The 24,521-nt window shown below is 35.4% G+C and overlaps 1 protein-coding gene across 1 annotated transcript in view; it reads left to right on the top strand.

The window, feature by feature from the left end:
* LOC123866947 (putative uncharacterized protein DDB_G0282133) overlaps positions 1-24,521 on the top strand; it is a 277,632-nt gene that overhangs the window by 133,781 nt on the left and 119,330 nt on the right. The window contains exon 3 of the mRNA XM_045908746.1: positions 10,436-10,631. Coding sequence (XP_045764702.1) covers positions 10,436-10,631 — 196 coding nt within the window. The remainder of the gene's footprint in view (positions 1-10,435; positions 10,632-24,521) is intronic.

Below are 24,521 nucleotides of genomic sequence, written 5' to 3'. Positions count from 1 at the left end.
GAAAAATTTGATTTGACTAAGTTTTTTTATTCAGATACAAGTTAGCCCTTCACTGCAATTTCACCTGGTAATAAGTGATGATGCAGTCTAAGATGAAAGCTGGCTAACCTGGAAGGGATGTGGCAGTTTTTTACTCTTTTGGTTTTTACACGCTACACAACTGAAAGCAACTTACTTCTTTGTAACTCTCTCTGTTGCTAAGGAATACTAACTTTAGGACTAGTTAAAAATGAACTCTATCTGAACTATTAGATGTATTATCTAATAAAAGAAGTATCGCAAAAGGTAAAGTACTGCTGTTCATACCTTTTAAGCTAAGAGACATGGCGGACCTAACGGAAACACTTTCGTTTTCATTTATCATAGAAATAGGTTTACTATGACTAAAAATAACTCGATCAGTTTCAGCCGCGTAACAATTCTATATTGGTTACTAATAAAATTAAATGCTCAAGCTATATTTTTAAAGAATACGTAAACGGAAATTGTTATACAATCAAATTGAAGTAATGCGACTATTTTAAGGCTAATATGCCGATTTGAAGAAGGAATGAACCAAAGCCTTTCAAGTGCAGACTATATCGTAGCTGTGGGAGTTGTCCTAGATCCTTTGTGAATTATTGAAGGTCTATGGCCTTCAGCAATGAGAAATACGGCACAGAGTTCTTGCTTTTGCTAGTGTGTTTAAATAAGTATTATTTGAAAAGAGCAATTTTTACTCAAAGATGTGTTTTTCAGTAACAAGTGTAAATTAAAAATTTATAACACCCCCGACGATCCAAAGTATTTGAGTTTTCCAAAACATCATTTTCAAATAAATAATTATGTATTTAGGCAACGTCCATCTTGACAGCTTGACATTTGTCAATTGACATAATATTATGAACCTAACGGTTATCTAACCTTCTTTTCTACAAGAAAACTAGAAAAGAGCTGATAACTCTTAAACGGCTGAACCAATTTTTTTAGATTATAGCTAAGAACACTCTCGATCAAGCCACCTTTCAAACAAAAAAACTAAATTAAAATCGGTTCATTCGTTTAGGCGCTACGATGCCACAGACAGATACACAGATACACAGATACACAGATACACAGACACACAGATACACAGATACACACGTCAAACTTATAACACCCCTCTTTTTGGGTCGGGGGTTAAAAAGGATATTCCATCCTAGTGGTAGATTCAGTGACGATTCAAAACCACTTGTTAAACTTTATTTGAATACTTAAATAACCACCTTTGAATTTAAAAAAAAAACTGTTTTTATCTCTAATTTAAACAATTTAATACACGCAGTTTTTGGTGTTTAAAATATCGTTTATAACGAAAGTAATGGACAAAGCCACACGCAGTTTTGGTATGAGGCAATCTGTAATGTACAAGTAATGGATTTGTATGTTAAATAATATTGAATAACTTTCATAATAATTGTTATTATCGTCAATGACTCTATGTAAGAGTTATTAACGGGTTTTTGCTCAATCAAACAATTATAAAGTCTTTAGCCGCTATGGTCAAGTTATTTTGACAGGTTCCAGTTAAGTTCTCGCGTCCATTGATAGGTTTTCAATGGAATCGCTTTCTATTAATTCATACTTGTATGAAGGTACCTACGCACTGCTCTAAAGGTTGTTATTTGTTTGTTTTGCTTTTCACCGGATGCTTTTAAGTTTTACATCTAATGTAAATCAAATTAGATGATGTAAATACAGACGTAAAGACTTCATAGTACTCTTTCCTCGTTTTATTGAAGACTAGCTTATGTCCACGACTTCCTCTCCGTGGACTATACAAACTTCAAACCCCTATTTTAGCCCTTACGTGTTGAATTTTCAGCAATCCTATTCTAGCGGATGTCTACGTCATAATAGCTGTCTGCAATCTGCATCCCTTTCAGTCCAATTCATCCAGTAGTTTAAGTTGTGCGTTGATTAGATCAGTCAGTCAATGACTAGCTGATGTCCGCGACTTCGTTCGCGTGGATTTAGGTTTTTGGAATCCCGTGGGATCTCTTTGATTTTTCGGGGCAAAAAGTAGCCTGTCCCCATCCCCGGGGTGCCTATATCGGCACCTACAGGTACCTACCTATTTTATCTTGGAAAATCAAGGAATTTCTAAAAACCTAAATCCACTCGGATGAAGTCGCGGACATCAGCTAATCTAATAATAAATCAGAGCTTTCAAATTAGTAACTATAGAAGCGTTGCTGAATTTCTAAATCAGATTAACGTTTTGCGCGGCTTTTTATAATATTTTAAAATTTTGATCGCAGAATATTGATAGCCCTTTACTGAAAAGTTAAATATATACCTACAGGCATGATTATATAACCATATTGTTTTCGGGTGTTAAATATGCCGACACCGTCAATTCCCATAGCGTACTGTTTCCAAATTTTACACCTCAACAATGATTGCGATTGTATGCAAAATGCGTCGGTATTGTTCGAATTTTTTCACACGTTGTAAGAATATCCATACGCTGTTAACGTGTGCGTCCTTCAGATCTTGCCGACTTCGCAGTATTTGGAACCTATTTTTTTTTACCGAATGCCGTAAGGAATAATTGAATTGACAAAAAACCTTTTACTTATACAAAACATCCATTAAAATTCAAATAAGTGTGCGAAAAAGCTCTAAAATTCTTTGAATTTTAATGCCTAACTGCATCATCATGATGATCCATCGCCAGCCCACTACTGAGAATAGATCTCTTTCACTTTCCTCTCAGAATGAGAAGGGTTTTGGCCTCAGTCCACCATGCTGGCCAGTGCAGATTGGAAGACTTCACTCTTTTGACAACACAATGGAGAACTCTGAAGAAACAATATACTATGTATTTCAGGATTTTTGGAAATTTCACCCCCTCTTTCCCCATTGATTTTCAAAAGTTACTCTCGGATGAAGCCAGGACGGATGAGCTAGTGAAAAATAAGCGTTTATATTGTAACCAATAAGATAAACTCTTTAAATAATATGCCAGTTTAGTTTATCACACTATTATAGAGTAGGAACTAAGAAGATAGGTATTGTTACAAACGATTGTACCATAAGTATTATTTATTACATTACATAATAATTGTTTGTTGTGCCACTATCGATGTGTTAAGTCAAAATACGGTTCAAATGGTTGGCATTTACGATGACCAGTAGGGTTACTACGAGTATCCATGTCTCGACAACGTTGATAGATTTCTCCTACACCTCGTTTTAAAGTCGTTATTTCAGTAATACCATCAAACTAAATTGTTATCATAGAACCTGAAATAAAAATCATTTTCTATCATTCTATGTCAAAAGTAGTATCGCCCTAGACATCAAGTGTCAAAATGTTACTTCAGAATCCCCCGTCTTATGAGTAGTAGGTACTTAATCTAGGTCATTGTTGGTTGTGGTGTCATCTGTGTCTGTCGGGGGTAAAGGCACAGTAAAAGGAGACAAAGTAGTCTGACGCCTTAGGTCTCGTGGTAAACGTCCCTGCATTACTATGGAGATCCCGGGACGCTCGTTACCGGTTACCGCACGATTGCTCTGTCTAGATGGCTTCGTCGAACCTCTGTTAGGTAATAACATATCATCCTTACTCTGTGGCCTCCTTGCCCGGGCATGTCCTCTTCGATAGCTAAACTATGTAGACTTTTCAGGAGGTCATTGATTACTATCGATTTATATTGCACAAAGTTATCGCTTTCGCTGGCTGTAGATTAACTAACGAGCTTGAGCCTTAAAACAAGGTGGTTTAGGGAATATTTTACTCTGACGTTATAGTGTTTCAATATTCGAAATCTATCAACGTTTGTCGAAAAAGAATTGAACGAGAAGTGAAAACTCGTACTAAGAGTTGAGTTAGTATGATTGAGATTTACGGGTGCGCATTGGTTATTGTACAGATTTGAGTTTATAGCTACTTCAATTTTGAATGCATACAATTGAGATTTATTGATGCTTTATTATTTACTTGTATTAGGTACTTGGTTATTAAGTTAAAGTTACGGTCAATTGAAATAATCTTATAATTTATTTTTATTGTTTGTTTTACGTTTCCGTCTATTAATTTATAGTACCAGTCAGTCACGTAAATAATAGAGTTCCTTTAGTAATCACACTAATATTATAAAAGCGAAAGTTTGTATGTGTGTGTGTGTTTGTGTGTGTATGTTTGTTACTCCTTCATGCAAAAACTACTGGACGGATTGGGTTGAAATTTAGAATGGAGATAGATTATACTTTGGATTAGCACATAGGCTACTTTTTATCCCGGAAAATCAAAGAGTTCCCACGGGATTTTTAAAAAACTACATCCACGCGAACGAAGTCGCGGGCATCAGCTAATGAAAATTATGGACAAATCAAACGTAGTATAGTAGTAGAGTTTATTGATTTAGGTACTAGAATCTAGATGACTTCATCCATTTGGATCTAGATTCTTAAAATAGGACTCTTTGATTTCCCGGCATAAAATGTAATTTCCTTGGTCACTCTCCATCTTCTGAATAAGTTATACGTATAAAGGAAAAGGTGACTAACTGACTGATCTATCAACGCACACCTCAAACTACTGGACTAAAAGGCTTTTGAAAATTCAACCGCTAAGAGGGTAAAATAAGGGTTTAAAATTTCGGTAGTCAACACCAACGAAGTCGTGAGTTAACTATGATCATGTAAAAAACCATGTCGATCGATTGAAGAACAAATCCACAGACAAACACACTTTCGTATTTTAGTACTATTATTTATTTATTATTATTTAGTATTTTAGTTTATTTAGTTATTATTTATTATTAATTATTATTTAGTAGTTATTTAGTATTTTAGGTTCGTATGATTAATGAGAAAAAGCGCGAGTGCGAGAAATACTACATTGCCTTTAAATAAGCTTTCGTTCTCACAGATTTTTTATAGCCACAATTTTTATAGCTGTGCAAGAAACAATCATTCCTTGCATGATTATGCCTGCATGCTACAATAAGAAAATAATGACGCGCAGTCCTGGAGTGGGAGCCTCTCTCACGGGAACCGCCCGCCAAGCGTGAAGCATAGCCTACAATATGTGTGTGTGTGTGTGTGTGTGTTTACATACCATGAGCTTATGGGAAACAACTGTAAGGCAAAATGAAATAGAATTGAATTGTATCCCAAATGAAAGTTTTTGTTACTACATGTTATTTAATTTCATACTTAAGCCTCAATAGCTCAACGGTTATAGGAGTGGACTGAAATCCGAAAGGTCGCCGGTTCAAACCCCACCCGTTGCACTATTGTCGTACCCACTTCTAGCACAAGCTTTAACGCTTAGTTGGAGGGGAAAGGGGAATGTTAGTCATGATTAAAAATGGCTAATATTCTTTTTACAAAAAAAAAATACTAGCTTATGCGCGCGACTTCGTCTGCATGGATTACACTAAACCCCTATTCAAACTCAAAACTCAGTGAACTTTTCAGTGAAGCGAAGAACTCAGTTAGTTCTGTTTTGGTGTCCTCCGTCGTTATTTACCTTTGCCTGTGTTTGTTTTTCGGATTTTTCAGCGTCTTTTTTGTTTTTTTATATCCATAAAATAATGAATTAATAAGTATTAGAATTATTGTGTTTTATTTCATTTTCAACATAAACCCTTTCAACATACCTTTTCAAAAATTCACCCATTCTACTCTATTAGAGTAGACGAATAGGGTAACGAATAGGAGCTGTAGACCCTTGAGACAGACAGCCAGAACTTAATAATTGGATCACGCTTGGCACCCTTTGGTTACGGAACTCTAAAAACTTTCAGCTTCTATTAAATACCTCGTCAGAATTTCCCACCACTTCTACGGCTATTACGTTCGGGTAAAAGCCGCGAACTCCCAAGATGTGGACGATAACGAGTCGCATTCATTTCCGAGTTCCACGCTTAATTAATTGAATTGTTTGTTGTATTGTAATTAGCCGTGCGGACACCATCACAGCTGTTAAGCAAAAGTTTAATTAAAAGAAAAACATGTAATTATAATCTAGGATTATATTCTTTACGAGCTTTTATTTAGTTAACAATGTTAATTACAAGACTAGCAGTTAATTATAATAATCAAATCATTATTATTATCTAAATGTATGAAAGGAAAAGCCAACTAACTAATCTATCAAGACACAGCTCAAACTGGACGGATCGGGCTGTGAAATTCTTCTGAAAAATCCAGGCTTATTCCAAGTTTACTTTACAATACATGGAATAGGTACAATATATGGAAATTATACTATGTATACCTACTATTTTTAACCCCCGACCCAAAAAGAGGGGTGCTATAAGTTTGACTTGTGTATCTGTGTATCTGTCTGTGGCATCGTAGCTCCTAAACTAATGAACCGATTTTAATTTAGTTTTTTGTTTGAAAGGTGGTTTGATCAAGAGTGTTCTTAGCTATTATCCAAAAAAATAGGTTCAGCCGTTTGAAAGTTATCAGCTCTTTTCTAGTTATTACTGTAACCTTCACTTGTCGGGGGTGTTATGAATTTTTAATTTACACTTGTGTAACTCTGTTGTTATTAGATAAGTATTTTATCTTTTTCGATAGCTTAAAGTTTATTTTACACAAATTGTTTAAGTCCTATTAGACCCTAGTTTTCTTATAATAACGAGAATGTGCAATCGGGTTACAGGTAATAACCTGCTACACAGTGCTAAAATGAAGTCATGAGCCACAACTTACTGCGAATACTTACCACAAAACTGCTTATAAAAAGTTACGATTGGACATGTTTCCAGTTTTTTTAAGTCACAGCACACATAAGTTGCACCAAATTATTAAATATTTCACGCAATTTCCGTACTTATCAAAATAAGAAGATGGATCAGATTTCTTTGCGATTTCTTGTCAATTTCCATGAACTTTACTGTCAAGCTGTATAATAACTTGATGTCATCTAACGATACCTCGAATTTGGATGATGTCATGGTTCGTAAGCATTTCTTGGCTGTATACTGTGGTCATAAGGTCATTCACATAACCATAACGTTCAAACTTCAAACACGGTAATATTTTGTATCGCTAAAGATCAAAATAACGGGTACATACTTACGAGTAATGTACCTATAATTGTGTTGGTTGGGTTGTTTTATACCGCGTGCTCGTTTGCATAATATGCTAAGTTTATAATAAAGTTCGCAAGTATTTTATATGTTAATTTGACCATCCGTTAAATCCTAGCACTTATTACATTAATTCTATAATAAATGCTACTACTCAATGTCGATATACAGTATAGAGATAAAAGGTCACCTATCTATTTGACGCTTTGAAACACTGCAGCAGTGCTTTGGAACTTTTTTGGCATAATCTTCTTTACTCTGGGCAAGAACATAATGTTCCAGAGTTATCTATTTGTTCATCTTCGTCGCTAACCTACAGACGATCACTACTGGACATAAGATTTTCTAGGAATTCGCACACACCGCCGTCTTGTGCTGCTTGAAAAGCGGCTTTTTCGCGCCTTTTAATACTAGAGGATGTCCGCGACTTCATCCGCATGGATTTAGGTTATTAAAGATCCCGCGGGAACTGTTTGATTTTCCGGAATAAAATTCCTATGTCAATTACAGCGACGCAAGCTACCTCGGTGCCAAACTTACAAATCGGTTAAGCGGATGGGTTTTAGGAATCCCGTGGGAACTCTTTAATTTTCCGGGATAAAAAGTAGTCTATGTCCGTCCCCGGGATATAGGCTAACCCTGTACCAAATTTCGTCAGAATCGGTTAAACTGTTGGGCCGTGAAAAGGTAGCAGACAGACAGACAGATAGACACAGACAGACAGACAGACACACTTTCGCATTTATAATATTAGTATGGATTAAAGTATATAGTATATAATATATAGTATGGATAGCGTGTTACCTAATGGGGAGCTTGCCAACAATGCTCTTTCTGGTGCATGTTCGCCAGCTTCTTACCTCCTGCCCATTGCAGCTTTTCAATGCATGTTACTCTGATTCTCCTACGGATCTCCTAATTTCTCATGTTATGATCAGTCTAGTCCTAAGACTTATTTCTAGTTTCATCGAGATGTCAACCTAATATAATCAATTTCAGTGCTGCAAATTCTTAGTTATTATGTTTTCTAGTTCAAAACAAGATCGTAATACATAAGCTCTACAAAATCAGAGAACAATATCCTGTAGGGTGGTTCTACATAATGCATTGTTTCTGATTTTACCTCTTTAAGTGCAAACGAGAATTTCTATTACCATCAATCTAGGCAACAGGCGCTTGTTAAATCGATTTACAACGTATCTGAATTGATGCAGTTGGTAAAGCAATGAAAGCGGCCGTGCAGTTTTGAATTGCGACCTGCCGTTATTACTGACTGGTGGAATATCTACGTCTTGCACGCGAGCTTTAGGTCTATTTTTTAACAGGGCTCTCTCCGTCACTCGTTTCATACAATCGTAGTTCCAATTTCATTTGAATATTAAGCAACCAAAGTCCATGAAATTTTGCAGACATATTCTAGAAACTAATATCTGTGTCTGTGGTGTTTTAGATTTTTCTAAACATATGTAGTTTTAAAATTACAGGGGCTCAAAGATTTGTATGAAAATTTTTAAGACCGCGTATCTTTGAAACCGAATATTTTAACAGAAATCTGGAAAACCACAGACACAGATATTAGTTTCTAGAATATGTCTGCAAAATTTCATGGACTTTGGTTGCTTAATATTCAAATGAAATTGGAACTACGATTGTATGAAACGAGTGACGGAGAGAGCCCTCTTAATACCATAGCAGCTCTTCGTCAGGGTCGGTGCAGACGAGCTGTATTTGTGGTGCAAGTCAGTTGCAAAATTGCAATTTTACACAGCTAGACAAAAGGAGTCCTAATGTTTTCTGGGTGTATTTGTGGGTGGGGGTAATAGTATCTGGGTGTGTTGGAGTTTCTTATTCCACCATATCTTTTAAATGCCTGAACAGAGTTGAATGTATGTGGTATCATTAGAATCCTTATATTATCCCGAGTGATAGTGGCTATAATTTTTTTTAAAATTAAGAGGGGTCTCTCCGTCACACGCTCCATGCAAACGTAGTTCCAATTTCATTTGAATATTAAGCAACCAAAGTCCATGAAATTTTGCAGACATATTCTAGAAACTAATGTCTATACCTGTGGTTTTCCAGATTTCTGTTAAAATATTCGGTTTCAAAGTTACGCGGTCTTAAAAATTCACATACAAATCTTTGAGCCCCTGTAATTTTAAAAATACATATTTTTAGAAAAATCTAAAAACCACAGGCACAGTTATTAGTTTCTAGAATATGTCTGCAAAGTTTCATGGACTTTGGTTGCTTAATATTCAAATGAAATTGGAACTACGATTGTATGGAGTAAGTGACGGAGAGAGCCCTGTTAAACTATATTGTGCCTGTATGGCGATTTGTGGTTAATTCATTTTTACCACTAGGATGCTATTTTATTAAAGCGTCGTTTAGTTATTCAAATATAGTCAGTAACTAAATTTCGCGAGTAAGTAATGTGTATTTAAATAATGCTGTATAATTGTCTACATGTTTTAACACAGCGATGTTATCGGATTCCGTCTTGCTTAGCGCTAACTCACTGTTGTAACTATTGTACCTATTTTTTAACACCAAGATGTTATCTGAATCCTCGCTTTACGTTAATTAACATGTTCGAAACATAGCGAGTAATATTTGGCCAGCAAGTGTTGCAATTGCCATTTGTTGAGAAGGCGAAGTACAATATTTCGAAACGATAAAGGACGTTTTTGAAGTCGGTTAAAAGGCGCGACTTCGGGTCAAGGCAATGCAAATATCGTGCAGGAGGTATGTACTTGAATGAGGAGAAATGTACGCTCGCTTTCTTGGTAATTTTAACATCATAATAAGCTGAAATTGCTGCCAACGGGTTCACGTTTTGTATGAGGAAATAAAAGTAAAAAGAACCTAGAGAAAGAAAACTTTTAATAAACCTAGGTAGTCTCACTACTCACTAGGTACCTATAACTCAATCTTCCTATAACTTTTCCTTAGAACAATTTTTTATCGTTTTACGAGTAAGATCTACAGTGTATAAAGTTTAAATTTACACATTGGCAATTTTCTACTGCAACCAAAGGTTTCCATAGATGAATTGGTATCTGTTTGCCCAAAAAATTTCGTGAGACACCGGACAGAAATGAAGCTTCTTACGCATTGTACGAGTATATAAAATTGTATACTCAGTCTCGTCCACTTGGTAAAAATACTCGTTGCTCAACCAATGAGACTTAAATGCGTTACTGGCCTTGCAGGAATTTGTTGGTCCGCCCTTTGAATTTCCCCATAGACCCCCATAGAATTTTTAGTGATTAAACAGTTTATAAGATAACCAACAAAGCGGACAGGTCAGGGTTAATAGGCATCTGGTGTCAGTTTTTAAATCTTTTTTTCTTTCACAGAGTTTCCTGGCCGCAAACGCAAAATGCTGGTGGGCGGGGGCCCTCGCAGCCGCTACCGCGGAGCTGCGCTACGCCGGCTACGTAGCCCCAGGGGTCCTCCTGGTGGCGGGGGCCCCGAGAGCATTGGAGACCGTCCGGGGGGCCTACTCCCGCTCAGTGTTGAAACCACCGCCGACTTACCTCATTTGTGGCCTTGGTGAGTACTGTTTTTACCCGACTGCTGCAAAGCCTAGATTTTAGCAGTCTATGTATGTGTGTTTGTATCCAGATTCTGTGTGTTCCACCGTAGCGCCTAATCATACTTATATTCCTTGTAGCTCGTTACCTACTTGAAATAAATATTCTCCAATACTCTTTATATTCTATATCTACATTTTTAATCCGTGAATTTTTATTGATGGACTATCCAAGAACAATCTTTACTACGGAACTTAACTGAATCACCTAACCTAAGAAGTAAAATATGGAAGTTGACATAGAAACGTGAGGAATATGTACTAATACAAAACTGAGGAATAAACTTATTCCATGTTTAGGTCTTAGTAAAACGGCAGTGAAGCTATCGAAGCGAACAGTCTAAATATAAAAACTTTAAACGCTTTAGCCCCGTCTTTCCCATCCAACGCACGATAGGTACTATACTAAATACTCTTAAAAATACTAGCTTGTAAAGTTATACCTATATGAACTTTCTTCTCATTTTTGCTCTGTGAAAAAACCTACGGTGTAACAACTTTTCTTTCTACGATTTGGTACCTACGCCATTTAGGCATACCTACTCACGATCACTGAAAAGACCCCCACAATCCCACATATTTATCGTTTTTCAGCCATCAAAAGTTAGGGGAGAACCCTTTATCCGCATTTAATCCCTCAAGAACCTCAAGAACCTTATTTAGCCGATTCATACATTGTCATGTGGAGGTCTTCAATTTTTGTGCCCTCCAAATCGGTATCTTTTTTGAATAAAAGAGCCTTTCCGATTATAATCACAGGAAGTGTAGGTTTAAAACTTCCGTGGAACGAAAAGGGGTAGAGTTTTTCATGAAAAAATAAAAATGTAGGTATCGCGAATGACTAAAGTATGGATTCCAGCCGTAACTTTTGGATTTTTGTAGGTTTAGAACAGAAATGAAAGCTTTTTATTTCAATACACTTATACAAAGTGCTTTCAAATGATCAAATGAATCCACCATTGCATTGGTTCGGAAAGCCGTACCTACCGAAAATAACCAGCAAGTAACTTGGAATATGTTAGTGTAGCATTTATTTACATGGAGATAAACGCAATTATTATGATATTACGATACATAAGTAATATATTACGCATATATAAATACATACTACACTTACAAACATAATTTTTTTCATTTCAATTACAGGTATTTAATTTAATTATAGCGTTGGTGCTATAATTCGAAAGTGTCAGTGGTGTTGATAAAATCTTTATAAGAATCATGTAGGTATTTACATTGCGTAAAATTTAAACTCCTCACAACTGGTCAAGGCACTTTTTCTTCATGGTCAATTAACTGGGACATCCGGTGTAAGTTTGAGTTATATCTACTGGTAATTTGCTTTGACAATATCATTTTAATATCATGATCATCATCAACAATCTATAGACGTCCACTGCTGGACATAGAACTCTTGCACCGCCTGAATCCAGCGGCTCCCTACGACTCGCTTGATGTCGTCCGTCCACCTAATGAGGGGTCTTCCAACGCTGCGCTTTTCGATGCAAGGTCGCCATTCCAGCACCTTGGGACCCCAATGTCTATCGATTTAACTATGTACCCGCCTATTGCCACTTCAGTTTCGCCACCCACTGATCTATGTCGGTTACTCTGGTTCTCCTACGGGTCTCTTTATTTCTGATTTCATCACGTAGATCACGATAATAATCATAATCATAATAATATTCATAATCATAATCATATTCTTTATATGCTGAGTACAGGTACAAAAGGTGGTACAAATAGCATACAATGAGTCCAGTGTATTCAACCATTTCTGGCGACGATTCAAAGATTTTGATATTATAAGTATTATAATCATCATCATCATCATCAATCCATTACCAGTCCACTACTGAGCACGGGTCTTCTCTAAGAATGAGATAAGTTTCAGCCCATAATAATTAATCAGCCACGACAAGCGCTGGCCCAGTGCGGATCGGAAGACTTCACACACCTTTGAGAATAAAATGGAGAACAGGCATGTAGGTTTCCTTGCGATCCTTGAATAGGTACTTCATACTTGTCCTTGAATACTGGCTTTATAATATTGTATTACTTAGTAACAGCTCTGCAATACAATAACAATGATCGTCCTTGCAAGGCCGTGGGCCGATCGCGTAGGATCGTATAACATGCAGCCGTTGTTCACCGTAGGAAAACGGGATTTTTGAAGACCAGTCGCACTTGACATTAACTGGTTTGTACACGTGATTAATTCCTAGACAAGTTGTGTTCAGGTTTTAAATGCTTTGATGGTCAACTCGAAGAATCTAAATATGTCGTTTTGTGCATCAAAATTGTGGTGTAAGTATAATAGGTACAGTGGTCAAAATATGACTTTTAGTGTTACGTGTGCACCAAAATAGCAAAAGTTATACTTACTAAGTTAATAAACTATATATAAAATATCGTTAAACCACGAAATAAGCTTAAAATGATTAATTTATACCTACTAATTTAAAGTTTAGAATCAGCTTTAAGCATAGAAAATTATGAAAACAGTTTACCATTTAAACCTAGAAAGGTCTTAGAATTACTGTTACAAAACCAACATTTGAGCGATAGTCATTGCAAATTGAAAACAACTAAAATAAATCAAAAAGTACATGAAGCGTACATTGCAAACCACTTTGAAATATTTGTCCAACAAATATATTGTTCGCGTAAAGGTAAAGAGAATTTACAAGACACGGTTTTAACCATTGAGTTGTAGACCATAGAGGTACGGGCCTCAGGCATTTGAAGTCGCATGAATTCAAAAACGTATATGTGTCATGCACCACCACTACAAGCGTATTTAACGGTGGCGGTGGATGTAAACGCGTCGTGTGTCCTACATGTTTTGTTTTCAGCATACCATTTTCAATGGTATGAAGATTATACAGTTATCAAAAATACTCGACTCGGCGCTAATAGATGGAATAGAACGCCATTCCATATGTTTTCGCCTGTCCTTAGACTTCTATTTCATCGTACGATACCTTAGAATTTTACTACACTATATTACGATGGTAGAAAGAAATGTTATACACTACAAAAATAAAACTAAACTTAAAAAACTACGAATAAGAAAATAAAAAGTGTAAATATTTCAAAGAAACAATTAGTAAGCCCCTCCATCAGCTAAAAAAACCTTAGCAAAATGCTGCAGTATTTAACTATAGTAACGCTTATCTTTAGGCACTTTTTAGGAAACCTCCACCTCTAGTACGCGGCAACTCTCTGGTTTAACAAATGGTCTGGCGGAAAGGAAACGCGACCGCGACGTATTGTGTTCTTAACAAGTTTCCAAATAAATCTTCTTTTAAAGTTCACGAACTCGACAGTTCGTGCTCAATGCACATTTTGTGCGCTTTTTCATTGGATGCCAGCTCTATGATTATTACTGTTTTTATTAGAAAAGATTTCTTATTTCTTTTTAACTTTAACTGTATTAAAAATTGTCGCTCAGTACACGTGCGGAACCGTCATTGCAACTTGTTGCGACTGTCAACCCTCGCCTTCGGCTGCGCCTCGGCTCGGGTAGACATTTGTCGGAACTCTTTGCAATGACAGCCTTGCCACACTTGTAATGAAATATACTATTGTGTGACGCTGCCGGTCGTCTTCTTACAAAAGTGGACTTCTAATTTTAATTCATTGCTTAGTTGGTAATTAATAAGCTTAATATTTAGAAATAAATAAATAAATACCATTAAGTTAATTTGATAGAGTTAGAACAGTTAACAATTTACGATTTAAATATGTACACAATATCAATAGCAAATAAGTATGTATACAAATACCAACAACAATTAACACTGTACTAAAATAGTCCGTACAAAGTCAAAATTCAAAATATTTTTATTCAATTAAACTTTTACAAGTGCTTTTGAATCATCAGAATAGTCTACCACTGGTTCGGAATGCCGTTCCTACTGAGAAGAACCAGCAAGAAACTCGGCGGTTGCTCTTCTGAAAGTGACTTCTTTCGTTCCATTCAAACTCTATGGGTCATCTGTCACGTCAAAAGTACGGTTCACCTTTAAAATAGGACGAAAATCGTCCTTTTTCACTCACTTTTTACGCATTATACCAGAAATTTTACGAGTGCAAATTGGACTGCATAACCACGTTTTTATCTGTCAACGCTTTTCTCGATCTTCGAACAGATGTTTTAATGATCTACATTATAGGTGCAACCAATGTAGACCGGAACTACATAACTTTATAATAAACTGGTTGAAAATATTCGATTTTACTTTCTTCGAAGTTTAAGGGCCCCGGATTAAGTATGCACTTTTGCAACTGCACTCAAATTTCTCCCATTATTGGTAAAAGAAATTTCGTTGTAACTTTTCGAACTTGTGTAGAGATTAACAGTTTTATCAGTTATATTATTGGTATTGCAATTAATATTATGTATTATTGCAGCCAAAAGTAAAGTACCTATATCCAAGGGATTTTTAAAAGATTATAGGCAAGCGCTTGACCACAGACCACAATCACACCTGATGGAAAATAATGATGTAGCCTAAGATGGGACGCGTTTAGCTGGAAGATGCCTATAAATACTCTTGTTGTAAAGATACCCTTTTTTTTAAATTAATGTAAATTCTCTCTGTATAAACTCTGTCCTTATTTTGAATCAGTTATAAGTTATAACTCAGTCGCATAAACGTGTTCGCCCACGGGCCATTTAAGCCGTTTAATACAATATTGGATTCTATTTATCTCGCGTCGGATTAGAATGGCGAAAAACTAGTTCCAGCACCCATCTGTGCGCGTAATAACGCAGCGGGTGCTTGGTTGTTAGTGCGATATAAATCTGGATTAGTATTTTAGAACTGTTAAATCCTTGATAAATTTTACGCTTTCGATGTTTCGACTTAAAATATTTACAAGAAACAGATAGAAAACAGCACAGCTTTAGCAGCTGTTCACAGAGTAAAAACTGTATTGAGTGTCTTGGAGAACAGAGCAACGTGGATTGTACCAGAGGGCGAGGAAGGTCCCTTGCATGAGTATACCCCCAAAGACATCATTTCGTGATGATCACGACCACTCTGCCAAGAGTGTGCTACGACAAAAAAGATCTTATATTGTGGCTAATTCTGTTATACAGTCTTTTAAAATGAAGGTGCTATCTTGCGCTATCCTTTTCTGCAGGGAGCATTATTAAAAGGGTAGCAATACATTTCTGTCATTTTAGTTTAGTTTAGAGATTATGTAAAGAAAATCTTGCAATAACCTTGTAATTGGTCACGCATTAAGTTAGGTGATGAAAACATCTAAAAAACTTAATCCTTGATTGGCCTTATATTGTTGCTAATTCTGTTGTAGTCTTATTATTAAAGGGGTAGTAAATTTCTGTCATTTTAGTTTTGTTTTGAGATTGCGTACAACATAATTGACCACATTGGTGCCTACTTCCGTATTAAACTTGCAATAACCTTGTAATCGGTCACGCGTTAACTTAAGTGATCGAACCGCCTAAAAAACTTAATCCTTGATTGATCTTCCTCGTGGTGAATTGATTAGGAAATACATTAAATTCTATTTTGGAGCATATTACAAAAAACTCACTTTTTTGCGCCCGTGATGTTTTAATTTTAGAGTCTGTGTCAGGAATTGATAACGTTTATTATTTTAATACCTATAAAACTTACTCTTACGGACAGAATATAGAAACGTGAGTTATGTATTCATAAAAGCACTTATAGGTATATTTTTCAACAAAAGAGAACAACAGAGACGAATAATACCACATAGTGTTACATCAAAGAGGCATGAAAAAGGCGTATTTAGATGTTAATCTCAATGTTATTGGCAAATTGCTTGGGTTTTACTGTACACTGAACAAGTAAATAACTTTTCCTTATCATATTTCATAACACTACTTTGTTAAGGTACGTTTTGACTAATAAACGATATGTACGACAGGGTGGACCAATTTCTATAACATCATAATGATGACTGTATATGACTATATCTTTATAAATAGTATTACGAACTATAATAATAACACGATAATGATAATAATTCTACTATTCTAATCTAAATATAATAATCTAAATATACTACATTAACTATAGAGTACAGATTACTATAGAATACTACGTGTGGTAAACAAGAAATTAAAAAAGTAGAATATACCTGTATTTTATGATACCTATATCGACTTATATTGTAAATAGAAGAAAATTCAGATTCACATTTCATAAGTAGCTATACGTTGTCGTGAAGAATAATTTTATCAAAAGCGAAATTAGTAATATTACATAGATACGTATACAATACATATATAAAAGTATGCGCACAAACGAATGCAGAATTATTAGTGTACATATTATTATTATTTGCCAACAAAATATTTTTGTCTAGGTTTTCCCTAAGATTGTGGTCGATTAGTGTTAGGGGCTGTTATTATATTATATTATATAGATATAAGTACTGTTTCATTAAACTGCTCATGGCACAGGGCATGGGTTGCAGGAAGGTGACAGTTGAATAACGGAATTCAACGTCGCTGTCAGTTGTCACCCTTACAACTTGCACTCTACCCTGTCTACGACTAAAGCAAACTTCTGTCTGGCTATTAAAATGCACCTTTAAACATACATAAAATACATCCGTGTCGCCGATCCTTGTCATGATAACTATAATCAATTCTCTCTCGATGGACACCGATAGCGGGTGACATATCGAAAATTGATCGCACTTGTATTGCCAATACAATCGTCTAATGCTTTCAAAACAATATCGAGTGAGGAGGTAAGTGATTGAGCAATTAGCTGTAATCAGGCATTGCATTAACTATCTGATGCCCGCTACTTCATCCGCGTGGATTTAGATAAATCGCGTAGGGTTTAGGTTAGCTGTGTGGACTTTTAGATAAATCGCGTGGGAATTCTTTGATTTTCCGGTATAAAAAGTAGCATAAATCACTTCAAGACTTGAACTATACAAGTGCAAATAATCACGTCGATCCGTTACTCTGTTGCGACGCGATTGAAGGACAAACTAACAAACAAACACACTTTTGCATTTACCAGAAGCATTTGTTGTGATGGAGAGATACTGCCTATACTCTATCCACGGAGAGAAGTTAATATAGGGCTCCCTCTGTTACGCATACAAATGACAAAGATAAAAAGTCTGTGACCAACGAATACAAAAACGAGCCTGTTTTTGTTATCGTGGACAGAGTGGTACGGAAAACAGGCTCTCCGAGTAAGCAGCATTTAAACTGTCCCAAAGTTTTACGTAAATACGGGAAATCAATCAATGGCAACTAAAATAGAAAGAGTTAGTTAGATACCTACTGTTAGCGTGCTTATAGGTTTCCTGAAAGTAACGACATCCTGAGAACGTTCGCGGCCGAACTTTCAGGAAATCGCGGCTTGGACTAGTTTATTTGAATAGTAAAACTTCCTGGTTTCCGTGTATTTTGAATCAATTCTTACTAAAAGTTTAAGCTCTATAATCTGTCCATTAAAAAATTTGAATTCTATAAGTACTTAAGTTGTTTAGGTATTCTAGATATTGATGCGATTTTAGAAGGCAAAGTAATATACCTACCTACGTACATATCTATGCCTACGAACAACCAAGCAGGCAATACCCACCATCACGCAACACCAATAAAATTATATATAAAATAATATAATAAGCATGATTTACTCCGACACCGGAGTATATTAGGTACATATAAGAAAAAAATATTAGGTACTATTTAGTAAATATTTGGACACCGCTTTAATAGAAAGTATGAGAGCAAAAGTCTTTGACGAGCAGTGTAATGAGATAGTGTGATTTTCAGTATGATAAAACAAAGAAAATCATGGGAATTGTAACATCCGTGTGATAAAATATTGATAACATTAAAGAGAGATGCTTGGAGAAACAATGAGCCAGATTGTGATCTGTCACATCCAGGGTTAGTATTATTAAAGTAGGTATTCTTAGGGTAAAATTTATAGAACGTCCTTTGAATTTGCTTAAACTTAAGATTGAGTTAAAACGAGACAGATTTATCTGAGAGATATACATCTGTCTCATATTTACTCTGTCTTAAGTCTAAGCAAAGTCAGATCGAGATCTCATATTATACTGGCCGTTGTAAGGCAGATTCTGAGGTAAATTAATTTTAATCAGTTTAAAAAAAATTGAAAATCTATACATATAATAAAATTGTAGAAAAGTGGTGTCTGTACAATGGAAATATATAAAAAAAAGTAGCAGGGGTTGTTATTATATCGATGCCGAACCCGAAATTGTAATTTTTTTTTGTCTGTTTGTCTGTGTGTTTGTGCACGCTAATATCAGAAACGGCTTATTCGATTTAGATACGGTTTTCACTAATATATTGTAGTAAGCTTCACTTAACATTTAGTGTTTATTTCATGTCAATCGGTTCATAAATAAAAAAGTTATGTCAATTTAAAGAATCACGGCGAACATTTTTAACGTACAGAATATATGCTGCCCGAAAAGTCACTATTCCACGCGAACGAAGTCGCGGGCACAGCTAGTGTTACAATAAAACTTAAAGCTAACCTTATCTAAGTACATGCCCACCTGGATTTAAATTGTTTGAGCGTATGTAGCTCTCATACATTCCTCATATAAAAATTTCTAGTTATAACATACGAGCCAAATACTCAAGAAATAAATCTTGTCTTCGTGAGAAAACTGACTATAACGGATTGCGCGCTCGTTCAGAAGTAGGAACTGGGCACACTGACAGACATCCGTCCTTCGCTGCCGGAAGCATAAATCAACTAGGAAGGATGCTGGACAGATGTGCCTACTCGTAATACTATGCTATACAGGTCCGTAAGTAAGGCATAGTTTACGTTGCATCCTTTTACCCTATTGAAATGTATGTTATTTCATTTTCTGTATAACCATTGGCTCGGGTACCTCGTGGAAATATTGCTTGGCTAAATAGAAAGTAAAATAAGTATAAACTATATCTATACTAATAAATAAAATTGGAGTGTCTGTCTGTAATTTCGAAATAACTACCTCATATTAAGCTCATATGGTTATTTGAACGATACCATAACTGAATCACACGTTTTTAAAATTTTTGTCTGTCTGTCTGTCTGTCTGTCTGTCTGTCTGTCTGTCTGTTTGAAAAGGCTAATCTTTGGAACGGCTGAACCGATTTTGACGGGACTTTCACAGGCAAGTAGAGGATTGACCAGGGCGTAAAATAGGCTACTTTTTTAACCGACTTTCAAAAAGGGAGTTGTGTTTTTCTACCTATGTACACCGAAATCTCCGAGATTTCTGAACCGATTTGCGTCATTTCTTTTTTAATCGATAGAGGAACTTTGCGACATTGTTTCATAAAAAATTTGGAGTCCAACTTCTCAATCCTGATGCTGCAGGGGATCTGACCAATCCACGCGGGCGAAGCTGCGGGCATCAGCTAGTAATAAATATATATATGCATAAGCCAGTCCTAACTCATTTGTTGTCGGCGTATGCCCGACTAGTTTTTGTCCTGTACGTTCGTCAGTCAGTCGGGTAAAAAAAGTGAATTTTAGGCAGCTTTTAAATTTCATACCCAAAGCGCTTAAATTCACTACAGTTTATTTATCGATTTTTAGACGACATCGTACAAGATCGACGGATCGCTAAGTGGAACAGTTTTGCTAGTAGGGTAACTAGCCACGGCCAAAGCCTCTCAGAGCACCATAGGTTAACGGTTAGTTGAAAATAAACTACGGTTGGTTTACCAAAACTAATTATGTTAGCATCAAATTAGCATTATTTACTTACATACATAAATATTTATGTCCATATATATTACTCGTATCAATGCTGAGCAAAATAAATAATCATTGATGCCTCTATACAAAAGCGGCGCATCGAAAACCTTGTTCTAAAGCATCTGTGACCACAAACCAATATTGGTTTAAGCGTAAACGATTATATTCAAACAATTAAACTTATTGAACGTACTAATGTAAATACAAGTGTTTGTACATAACGACGTAGCTCCGTAACCTTGCTTATTATATATTAATATGTCACACGACAAAAAGTTGTTGCCACGTTGTAAGGAAACAAGAGAGCAAGTTATACTTGCATTCTCCATCCAGTTCCAGCCTATGCTTAAAATTGCAAGTTAGAGTAGACAAACAAACAAACAGATTGACAAGGAGCGAGTTAATAAAAATGTGTAAAACTTTAATGGAATTTTCGTAATATGGACACGACAAAAAAAAACTCATAAACCTAATTTTAAAGTACTTTTTGATTAAAAAAAAAAAACTAAATTAAGATCTTGTGGCCTCACAACCTGAAGTTCTTACAATGTAAAGGTGGCCTAATATAGAACAATAACTAATAACAGTGATCTGTATTGTAAATGTGTTAATATTTCATTGGTAGTAATAATAGTACCTACTAATTTTGCTAATGGTATACCTAATGCCTACGTTGGCCCTGACGGTGATAAATGCTGACACCGCGTGGGAAAAAGATCATTTCAGGATTTATGGCGCGAAATAGCTGTGTCAATACAATAATGAATATATTATTATATCTATTATGCGAAATGTCAAGACTGATTTGACTCGAAATGCGAATTACGCAAAGTGATGTGGAATGGTTGACTTAATTTGGAATAAATAACAAGTGTAAATTAAAAATTTATAACACCCCCGACAAGTGAAGGTTACAGTAACTAGAAAAGAGCTGATAACTTTTAAACGGCTGAACCGATTTTCTTGAATTATAGCTAAGAACACTCTCGATTAAGCCACCTTTCAAACAAAAAAACTAAATTAAATCGGTTCATTCGTTTAGGCGCTACGATGCCACAGACAGATACACAGAGACACAGATACACACGTCAAATTTATAACACCCCTCTTTTTGGGTCGGGGGTTAAAAATCAATAGCTGGCTGACTAGAATTTTAAACTTTAATATCGCAAAGAACCGTTATGTTTCAAGTTCAGATTGGACTGCTTATTTTGCGCACAGCTTCCAACTTAATGACTAAAACTGAATTTTACATTTTTATATAATTTTAGGCTCATTTCTTGGTTTAACAGGGCTCTCTCCGTCACTCGCTTCATACAATCGTAGTTCCAATTTCATTTGAATATTAAGCAATCAAAGTCCATGAAATTTTGCAGACATATTCTAGAAACTAATATCTGTGTCTGTGGTGTTTTAGATTTTTCTAAAAATATGTAGTTTTAAAATTACAGGGGCTCAAAGATTTGTATGTAAATATTTAAGACCGCGTAACTTTGAGACCGAATATTTTAACAGAAATCTGGAAAACCACAGACATAGATATTAGTTTCTAGAATATTCTGCAAAATTTCATGGACTTTGGTTGCTTAATATTCAAATGAAATTGGAACTACGTTTGTATGAAGCGAGTGACGGAGAGAGCCCTGTTAACGACTCATGCAACTGAGTCGAAATATCGATAATTCAAAATCATCATATTAATCCTGGTATTAACATGATTTTTACACTTTATTCAAATTAGAAACAACAGTCTTATAGGCACTAGGCAGCATCAAGTCAGCCTACAATTCGCCACCTGCTTATTACTTTCACCAGCACGACCTTCATGGACCTTGCGCTGCGCACGCGCTGAATCTCGCGCTCCGCAAAATGGCCGCTTATGTAACTCTTTTTGTAATAATATTATACTGCCAAACGAATTACATAATAGTGTAAACAAATTATAGTTGGCGCTATATTGTTTTACGTTTCAACTTAATATAAAATGCCAATGTGGCTAATCTTGCTGTACCTAGGTACCTACTTACTTAATCTCAAACTAAAATAATAGTTCTAAATCTATTGCTAGTTTTAGTCTATACTAATATTATAAAGAGGAAACCTTTGTATCTTTGTATGTTTGTATTGAATAGGCTCAAAAACTACTGGACCGATTTCAAAATTTATTTTACCATTACTTAGAGGGATTCTTCCGAATCCGTATAGGCTATATTTTATCCCGGAAAATAGAAAAAATAAATGTCCACCCGTGCGAAGCCGGGGCGGGTCGCTAGTACCTTATATTGTGGCTAATTCCGTTGTCCTTTTCCGCAGGGAGCAACTATGAAAGGGATATGTCATTTTGCTTAGTTTAGAAATTGTGAACAACAGAATCAGTCACACAGCTTGTGGGCCCCCGAATTGCAAAAAGGACACTTTCCATCTTCTTAAAGTTACAAAAAATATTATGCCACAATTAACGCACATAAGCTATAGGTACCTATACTAATTAGTAGGTAAATGTTCATTTATGAATTATAAAATTTTATTTTCAACCTTTTTATCACCCAAATGTTGTACAGAACGCAAATTATGAAGATAAAATCTTAATACCTACAGTACAGTTTACAGGCGAACAGCAAACTAGTTAAAAAAATATCTTACTATCATTTTTTTTTTAAATACTTTGTTCTGAATCCTCTACACATACCTAATTCTAACTCATTTTTCCAATCTTTTCCATTCTTTTGTATCGTATCTGATTTGATATCATAGAAAAACTGTATGTTACAACTTATTTATACTGTACAATAAAACATGCCGACTAACTGTTAGTGTAATACGTAATTGAATTTTTACAGTTACTTGTAGAGTAAAAAACGTAGAATTTTAACTTTTTCGTGTAAGAAATATTTGATTGTGGTCGTTTTTCTGTTTTCGTGTATCTATTACGTTTGTAACTGTCTCTCCAAAATATAATATAATATTATTTATAAAAATAGTGTCAAATAATCAGGTAATTTTTGACCAAAAAGGGACGCGGCCATAAAATTTTTGATTAATCTTGGACCTTCACCACAGATGTTCCTAAAGTAATTCTAAGCATATCCTAGTTTAAGAAACAAAGAAATATGCATGCATGCATGCATGCAAAAGAATTAGGCGGTGGCCATCTCTGTCCGACTCTTTCCCTTGCCAGGCGCATATTTCTTCATGATTCCCGGACTAGATATGGTTAGAAGTACTCAAGGATTCAATAATTTCTCCACTAAATGACGCGTGACGCATGACTCGTTGATGATGTTAAGCAATAGTACCTAATGCGAAAATAAATTTAATTAATGTTACTCAATAAAGTATCATTATTCACCGCAGAAAGTGTACTCACTATCAACGGCTGATTCATTACTCTAGTTTTTATTTGCATTATAGTAGTGTCAATGAAACTTCTGATTCGCCCACTCCGTGTGGTGTGGTGTAAGATATAAGAGTAGGCAGCCATAATATTTAAAATTCTAGGTATGTGTTTCAAATGAGACATTATTATCGGTAAAATATTTTACTATTTTAATCATTAAAAGCATCCGAACTTAAACGTAGATTCACATTCAAAAGTGCGTGTAAAAGTTTATTCAAAACTCTGCTAAACCTATTTTAATCTAAAAGTAAAGAAAAATAGAAGCACTTAAATAAATCTTATTAATGTCTTCATTGAAACCTAATTGAAATTTGAAGCTCATTGTATGTTAAAGATTTTCATAAAAAAGTAGAAATTATTTGTATAGGAATAGCAAAAAAGTTAAAAGGGATGACAACAATGTTATTATATGCCTTTTAATGTAGTAGTATTTGTAATGAAAATATTAATTTGTTCTGTGATTTCATCAGGACCCTGATAGACGAAGATAGAAACTATTTCAAAAGTGTTTACTTAGAGTTTAGACAGATCCCTTATTAGTTAGTGACTCGTCATAAATTACAAAATTTAATACATATTTTGAGCTTTTAAACGCCTAAAGCTTTAAACTTATACGCAAAAAAATCTTGGATTACCATATTCAGTTGGCGTCTATTCACTCTCGCCTATGTCCAGCCTTTTGCTTTCTC

Source organism: Maniola jurtina, chromosome 7 (assembly GCF_905333055.1).
Source record: "Maniola jurtina chromosome 7, ilManJurt1.1, whole genome shotgun sequence".
Taxonomy (NCBI): domain Eukaryota; kingdom Metazoa; phylum Arthropoda; class Insecta; order Lepidoptera; family Nymphalidae; genus Maniola; species Maniola jurtina.
Note: the sequence above shows the minus strand (reverse complement) of the source record. Positions and strands in the feature narration are given on the sequence as shown.